Source organism: Myotis lucifugus, unplaced genomic scaffold (assembly GCF_000147115.1).
Source record: "Myotis lucifugus unplaced genomic scaffold, Myoluc2.0 scaffold_8, whole genome shotgun sequence".
In the NCBI taxonomy this organism is placed as follows: domain Eukaryota; kingdom Metazoa; phylum Chordata; class Mammalia; order Chiroptera; family Vespertilionidae; genus Myotis; species Myotis lucifugus.
Window position 1 is genome coordinate 2903938 of NW_005871056.1, and position 8569 is coordinate 2912506.

The window sequence follows — 8569 nt, forward strand, 5'->3', positions numbered from 1 at the left end:
CAGATATGCATGTGCACAGAACATTTGCATAATGCACACACATAGTCACACACACACACACACACACACCTTTGGTAACCAGAGACCTCTAGTTTGAGGCAATGTTGCTTTTTTACAAAATGAGGATACTCATTCTTGCTCTAGGCCAGTGAAAAAATGTATGAACAGAATTTTAAAACTATATTCACTCACTCAGCGATCATTTCTTTACTGTGTGCTGGGACCTGTGGGCTCACTGCATGGCAGGGGAAGCAGGCACTGAGCCAACACATCAATGTCCATTCAGCATTCAGCTTCAGATGTAATGAGTTAACACTCCAGAGAGCACAAAACTGCAAGGGGCTGGGCCTGGCTGGGCCTGGCTGGGCCTGGGAGTTTCCTGAAAAGGGCTTTTAAAGCCAAGACCTGAAGTCATAACAGCAGGGTTGGGACGAGGGGGAGGTGAGTGTGACACCCAGGCACACAGTGTAAGGAGGCGTCCCTCCCATGTGCTGTCTTGCATTTGCACAATCCTGAGAGTGAGTGGCCGAGTAGCCAGGCAGAGAGGACCCCATGAGGGATCGAGGAGTTCATGGTCCTGCTCCCAACTGCTGCTCTACCCGGATCCTCTCACCAGGAGGGGTGGAGGGGGGGGCTTGCTTCCCAGGAAACTCTCTGGGCTCTGGGAAGACCTGTGGCTCATAGGGTAGGGACCTAGATCACCCACACTAACCAGCTGCATTGCTCCCCTCTCTGCAGCCAGCCTGGTGATGGTGGGAGGCGGGGGAGGAAGCAGGCATGTACAAGATGAGCCCGTCACCTCCTGGGCACAGCCAGCATGTCATCTCACTTCGCACCCTGCTCCTTAGGGTGCGGTCTCCCTGCCGGGTTAGATGGCATCAGTGCTCCTGGGCACTGGAATCGTCCCTTTATAGTCTAGTGGACCAAGGAGGGTGGCATAGAGTGGCGGTTCAGGCAGACTGGCCTGCTTTGGCACCTGCTAGCTGTGTGACTATGGGGAAGTCACTTGGCCTCTCTGTGCCTTATTTTCCTACCTATAAAATAGGCACGATGGTAAGACTAGCACCCATCCAACAGAGTTGTAAGGCCCTTGTAAGCTAATATGTGAAAAGTTCTTAGATTAAAGCCAGGCACATGGCAAGACCCACCCACGTGTTAGCTGCAATTGCTGTTTTGATCCAAAATAAAATCGAACACTGACAACAATCATAATATCAAAATGGACAGGAGCCACAGTGTGAGAACTGGAAGGTGCCTTGGAGAACATCTGCCCCCGGGCCCCTCTGCGTCCTGTAGATAAAGCTGCTTGACCTGCTAATCCAGAGACAGAAGGACTAGAACCCAGGGTGGGGAAGAGAAGGAGCAAGTAAGAGCTGCGCCCTTTCTGCTCTCTAGGAAGGTGGTGCTCACCTGGAGGGCTGGTTAGATAAGAACCCGGCACCCCACGCAGGGTTTCTGACTCAGGGAGGTCTGGGCGGGGTCTGAGGCTGCTTTTCTAACAGGTTCCCGGTGCTGCTGCCGCTGCTGGTCCAGGGGCCACACCTAGTGAGGCGCTGCCCTAGGGATAGTGAGGCAGAGTGCAGAACGCTTGCACCCCGCCTTTGCTGATAGCACCCCAGTACCTGGCAAAGGGGAAGCAGGGGCCTTACTTACAGCGGATGCCGTACCTCGGGCAGCGCCCTCTGCAGGGGGATGCGGGCGCTGAGCGTCTCCTCCAGGCTGAGCGTGGTCAGCGCATCTTCTTCAGATGCCTCCTCGTCCTCCTCCTCCGCCCCCCAGTCCTTCTCTGCGGCCTCCTGGTCCAGCCTCCTGCTCGGCTGCTTGATGAGCCGGTAGCTGCCACCTCTCCTGCCCTGGCTCTGGTTCCTTCGGACCCTGGGTGAGGCCACGGCCATGAGGAGCTGATCCTCCCGCAGCGAGATCAAGGGCGGCAGGCCCTCCAAGGGCCCGTAGTCTTGGTCCTCATCCTCGGACTCCAGCACCCATTCCTGGGATTCCCCGAAGTCCAGGCGGTACCCAGCGTCAGGGCTGTGCTGGGCGGCCTGGGCCGTGACGGCCTGGTCCAGGGCCTGCGGGGGAGGGTGCAGCACAGCCACCATCAGCAGCACGCACCCCAGCATGAGGAAGAGCAGCAGGAACTGCAGTCTGCAGGGTCCGTGCCTGCATCGCTTCCTTAGGAGCATGTTGCCGGAACTTGCCAAATGCAACAGGTCATGTTCAAGTTTGCTGTCGCCTCCTGCTCCAGGATCCGTGGAGCTTGCAGCAGAACTGGGCTCCTGGTTCCACCTGGAAGTGTTTGGACAATCACTTCACCTGCTCCTTTGATGCCGTCTGCCATGTACCAACAGCGTGTGTAAGGCCAGCTCCCACTTACAGTCTGAAAGCCACGGGACCCAAGGCCCACCCCGGGTCCTCTCTGCGTGGATTTCTTTAATTGCCTTCGAAAAGCCCATTCACGGGGACTTCAAATTAAATTGTTTGGCCCCCTTTTCTCCTTGGAAAAAAGCAATGATTCCATTCTGCTCAGGTGTCTAATCCCGTGTGTTTCGTTTCCCCCCTTGCACGAGTGGTCAGGTTGCTATGCGATGTCCGGGGGGAGCTGGTGAGTCCTCCCTCCAGCAGTGCTGACAGCGGTCGTGCTGGACGCTTCAAGTCAGGTCAGATCAACAGATGAGAAGCCGGCAGGCAGTGCCTGATTTCCTTTCACACATAGCTCCGCGCGCAGCCCGGAGCCCTCTGCCAGACACAGCCCGAGCCAGGCATGCGCCTCGATCCTGGTCCTAATGCCCTCACTGTTCCCAGGCTCTGCACACCCCATGGAACACAGCTCCAGAGGAAAATTAAAGTCGTCACTGCTAGGACCAGACCCAAACAGAAACATGCCAGGGGCACAGATTTGAATCCTGTTCCTAGGAAGACTTCTTGCCCCACCCACAGGGGCAGGAAAGAGTATTCCCTCCTGATTTCAGAAAGGCTGCACATGCCAAGAGCTAGCTGTCTACTTGCACCCTCAGCCTCCCACAGGTGATCTGTGAAGCTAGACCGGACTCTTCCTACCTTCCCAGACACAGCTGTTACCTGTTCCTTCTGAAAATGAGAAAACCGGGGGGGGGGGGGGGGGGGTCCCCTGCCCACAAGAGCATCTGAATGCCTATTGTGTGCTGGCCACTGAGGGGGAGTGCTACTGGAAGCAGAGTGGCATGCTCCTTTATTTGTAAAACTTCATTCAACCAACAAATATTAATGAGCACCTACTATGTGCCCAGACTGTTCTGGGGACTGGGAGTGCAGCAATGACTAGAACAGACCAAAATGTGTGCCTCCTGGAGCTTATATTCTAGTGGGAGAGACAGATCATTCATTAAAATCTACAGTGGGTTAAATGGTGGTAAGTGCTGAGGAAAAAATATATGTAGCAGGGAAAGGGCTTGGGAATCATGGGCCAGGGGTTGGAATTTGTTATGGGGTGAGGCCACAACATTAGTAACAAAGAAACAGAATTTCCGGAGGATGAGGCCCAGAAATCAGGATTTTAAAAAGATTCCCAGGTGATTCTAATGTGCAGCCAAGGTTGAGAACCACTGCTCTAGAGCAGGGTTCCTCAAACTACGGCCCGCGGGCCACATGCAAATACAAATATTGTATTTGTTCCCGTTTTGTTTTTTTACTTCAAAATAAGATATGTGCAGTGTGCATAGGAATTTGTTCATAGTTTTTTTTAAAACTATAGTCCGGCCCTCCAACGGTCTGAGGGACAGTGAACTGGCCCCCTGTTAAAAAGTTTGAGGACCCCTGCTCTAGAGTTTGCACAGCCCTAAAAGAACTCCACCCAGCAAATAATCATGGGATGGCAGTTTAAAGCTGCCCTAAAGGAAAGGAAATTCCCAGTGGTCCCATATACCAGTCAGGTTCCAGGGGCAGACCTAAAGGACCTGCAATTAGAAGCCACACTCTGATAAAGCCTCTCACTTACTAGTAGCTTACTCTTTTCCTCTCTGAATCCCATTTTTGATTCCGAGTTTCTGTTGCTATGTCTTTAAGTTAACGAATCTCTTCTTCTGTAGTATCTAATCTGCTATTCTTCCCACCCCATGCATTTTTCATTTTTCATCTCATACACTCTAATTTGATCTCTGGAAGTTCTTTTTGAGTCTTTTTTATATCTCCCATGACTCTACTTAAAATGTTCAATCTTTTCCCTGCTTTCTCAAGCATAAGGATTGTAATTATAACAATGGTTTCAATGTCCTTGTCTGCTAATACTATCATCAGTGTCATTTCTTGATCTGTTTCTATTAATTTTTTCCTCATTATGGGTCACTTTTTACTGTTTCTTTGCAAGCCTCCTAATTTTTAATTTGGTGCCAAATGTTGTGAATTTTCTCTTGTTGGATGTTGGATATTTTTGTATTTCTATAAATATTGTTTAGCTTTTTTTCCTGAAAGATAATTTGCTCACTTGGACACAGCTTTATTTATTTATTTATTATTTTTAAAAATCTTCACCTGAGGCGATTTTTCCATTGATATTTAGAGGGAGTGGAAAGGAGAAGGGGGACAGACAGAGGGAAACATTGATGTGGGAGAGACCATTGATTGGTTGCCTACCTCATGCACACCAACCAGGGCCAGGAGTCTGCAACTCAGGTATGTGCCCTTGACCAGCACTGAACCCTGACCTTTCAGTCTGCAGGCCCATGCTCTATCCACTGAGCAAAACCTGGTAGGGCAGCTTGATCTTTTGAGCAGTTTTTAGTTGAGGGCCAATTTTTCCCTCCTACTGAGGCAAGAACCTCCGGAGGACTCTGCCTGATTTCCCATGAGGTTTTCTACTCTGGCTGGTGGGAACACTATTCCCATCCCTGTGTGAACTCTGATTCTTCCCTTCGTTCCTTTAGGTAGTTATTTCCCTGGCCTTGGGCTGTTTACTTGTATGCATGCTCTGATCAGAACTCATATGAAGGCTAGGAGAGATCCTTGCAAATCTCTGGAGCTCTCTCTATGCACAGGTCTCAGCTCTCCAGTACTCTGCCTTGCAAATTCCAACCACCGTGGCCTCCCCAGTCTCCCAGCTCTGTCTCCTCAACTCAGGGCTACTCCATCTGGGTGTGTCCTTCCTGCACTGCAGCCTGGAAACATCTCCAGGCCATGCGCTAGGGAAATCAGAGGACTCACCTTGTTAGTTTCCCCTCTCCTGGGGATCACTATCCTGCGTTACCTGATGGCCAATTCCCGAAAACCATTGTTTTATATTTCTTCTTGGGTTTTTAGTTGTTGCTCAATTACTTGAGGAGGAAAGCACTTCTGTAATGTTTTCTTCATTTGGGGTTCCCTAGAAGCAGACTCTGGGATATCATTGATTCTCCTGAATTCTGTATTTGTGAATTTGCCTACTTGCTACAATATATTTGTAACCTCAAAATCAATATTTGTGTTACTTTCACAGTCACTTTTGGACATACACAGAGCAAAAAAGAATATGAGTTACCAGATGTGCACATTCCCAGCTGAAGTCCAACAAGGCAACACTCTGCTTCCTTATTAAGTCCTTATGTTGTAAACAAAAGGTCCTTCTATTTAGTGCATGCTTCTTGCATTTTTGTGCTTTGTGTGGTGATTTTACTGTTTAAAATGGCCATCAAGCGCATTGCTGAAGTGCTGTCTAGTGTTCCCAAGAGCAAGAAGGCTGTGATGTGCCTTATGAAGAAAATACGGTTGACCTTGAACAGCATAGGTTTGAACCACGTAGGTCCACTTATGTGTGGATTTAAATGATAATAACAACCTGTACTTAACATGTAAGTGCACCCGCACTGTTCGAACTCCTGTTGTTCAAAGGCCAACTGTATTTTATATCTGCAATTGGGAATCCGAGTATGAGGAGGGCCGAGAATTTTCCACTGGGCAGGTGGTTGGCGCCCCATCCCCACATTGTTCAAGGATCAACTGCCCATGTGTTAGATGAGCTTCATTCAGGCATGACTCATAGTGCTGTTAGCTTTAAGTTCAATGTTAATGAATCGACAATACATATTAAATAAGGTGTCTTTGAGCATAAACACATAAAACAAGGTTATGTATTGATTGGCTGGTGAAATGTTGTGACCAGAAGACAGGAACCTAACCTCCTATTTCCCCTGGGAACAATGGTTCAGTATTCCCTAATTCAGTGTTCGTGCCAATTGTATAGAATTGTTTTTGTACAATAAACTGTACAAATAGTTCATTTAGGTGGTGAATAAAAAGGGAAAGGGGAAGAGATAGGAAGGGCAAGGCAGCCTTTAAAGGCCATGTCAACTTCCACTGTGGGTAACTAGAGCTTGTTATCACTGGGGACCTCTGGGACCAGGGTATAGCATATACCTCAGACTGACCCCAACCAATGGGGGCAGGGCAGCTGGAATATTTATGCACCAATTCCCATCAGTTGAAGGGGCACTCATGGCTGGCTGAGAAGCAGAGGGACTGGCTGCCGAAGAAAGTCTTCAGGCAAAGAGGTATAGACACTGGCTATTGAAGTCCAGCCTGACTTTCTACTACAGTGGGAAAGTATATAGCATCTGCTACAGCTGGGATGACCAGGCTTACGCGTAGATGCCTCCAGAAGCCAGGCAGGTAACATAAGCGAGAGCAGCAGGCTGGGTGGGGCTTCCTGAGCCGCAGGGTTTCCTTCCCTGTCTAGCAAGAACAGCTGCTACTCAGCTTCGGCCAGCTTTTGCCATGCAGGAGAATAAGTACAGACCTATTCTCCTGCATAGGTCTATACTTTCCAAATCTGATTTTTCAAGAAAGATGGGAAATTCAAGGATTTTTAAAAAATGTGAAATCCCCAATTTGTGAAAAGTTGGCAACAAATTCAAAAAAGTTTTTTAAACGCTGTTAAGGCCAAACAAATCATGCTAGGAGGCCAACTTCAGCCCACGGGCTGCCAACTTGCAACCTCTCTGATAGAAAGCATGCAAAACCCCACCTGCTGGGTATGAGCCCAGAGAAAGTGTGTCATTATCCCATGTGTACTCTAAGGCATTCTGGGGGAGCCCAGCGTTGCCTAGAAGTCTGTCCTGACAGCCACATGGTGAGACACCTCTGTGTCCGTCTAGTGAATGCACTTTACTCTCCTGCCTTGAGATTTATTAGGTGGCCAAATACCACTCCTCATCGTGGCTGGTGAAGTTCTCCAGTGACTTATTGTCACTGTTTTGGCACTTTTCCTCTTGTGAGAAAATAGCCAAACCTACTGAACTGTTCGTCTGCTATCTGTTAGTCTGCACAGCCTATCAGCCCACTCCATAGCTGAAAACAGGGCTGCCTGCCCAGCCTTCCACTGCACACAACATAGACTGTCAGAAGAGCTTGCAAGTCAAGTGGCAGAATGTGTGGAAATGGAGCCTAGAGAATTGGTTACCATCTGGCATGTTCTGCAACGCAGAGGGTGGGAGAGAGGCCAAGGGCTGTGTTCCCAGGGGATGGCAGAGTACCTAAATCATTCATGGGTCAGGGGTCAACCGGAGAAGCAGAATCACTAGGAGATATATACTATAGTCCCCCACTTATCCACAGGGTATACGTTCCAAGTCCCGCAGTGGATGCTTGAAGACATAGAGGAGATAGCTAGAACTGCCAAGGGCAAGTTGCAACATGACAGGTTTGGCTCAATCAGGGGGTGAACTTTATAACAATTAGAGTAAGGGTTCTACAGCTGAAGGGACTTCCTTGTGGGGAATTGAGTCCAGTTTTTGACTTGTTGGTTTTAAGCAAAGATTTAACAATATCCATCCATCTATTCTTCCTCCCTTCCTTTTGTCCATGTACTGTCCATCCTGTTATTTGTTTATAAATGCAATTATTCAACCAACATTTATTGACTACCTAGTATATGCCAGGAGCTATGGTGGGTTCTGGAATTTATGTGCTAGGCACTGCATTAGGTGTTGACATTTAAAGCCTAATAGGAAAGGAGGTTACTGACCATTTACTATGTGGCAGGCACTGTATTAAGTGCTAGAAATTAGAACCTAGGATAGATGACAACCTGGGACCATTGTTGAGATTCCTCAGTTCTAAGCCATTACTCTTAAATGAATCTCCCAATTTGTGAGTCCTAGCCTGGCCTTTCCAGCCATGATTCCTTGACTCACAGGGACCCACAGGGCTTCTGCAGCCACTAAGACTATGTTTTCTTGGCTGGACCCAGGAGGGTTGGGATGTGCTGAGCTCTGACCTCATTGTTTATCATTTTTAAAAGCTTCTGCCTCCCTTCTATAGGCTGGATCAGAGCCGGGGACAGCAGGGTGGATGTGTGAAATAAACTCCAGGCAGCGTTACTGTGGAGAGCGGCTACAGCGTTTGGAAAAGTTCAAGCCTGGGACTAAGGAGAGGACACGATCCTCTCATGGCAAAGCCACGTGCAAGTCCCAGCACAATTATAGCCAAAGGCTATAGTGGTAAGCTTGACCTTGTGGTCCGAACCTGTAGCCCCACGTGGCTGAGTAATATGGGCTCCAGGAGGTGCAGCAAGTAAACAAAGCTTGTTCAGGTGCCTGTAATTGAGTAGATTCGAAACCCGGAA

General features: G+C 48.8%; 1 protein-coding gene across 2 annotated transcripts in view; it reads right to left on the reverse strand.

The window, feature by feature from the left end:
- GALNT15 (polypeptide N-acetylgalactosaminyltransferase 15) overlaps positions 1 to 2852 on the reverse strand; it is a 31300-nt gene extending 28448 nt beyond the window's left edge. For both annotated transcript variants that reach the window (XR_002827958.1, XM_006083668.3), the window contains exon 1: positions 1654 to 2852. Coding sequence is in view for 1 of the 2 variants with exons in the window: in XM_006083668.3 (XP_006083730.1) it covers positions 1654 to 2183 (530 nt within the window). In the remaining variant the exon portion in view is untranslated. The remainder of the gene's footprint in view (positions 1 to 1653) is intronic.
- Positions 2853 to 8569: the final 5717 nt, after the last annotated feature.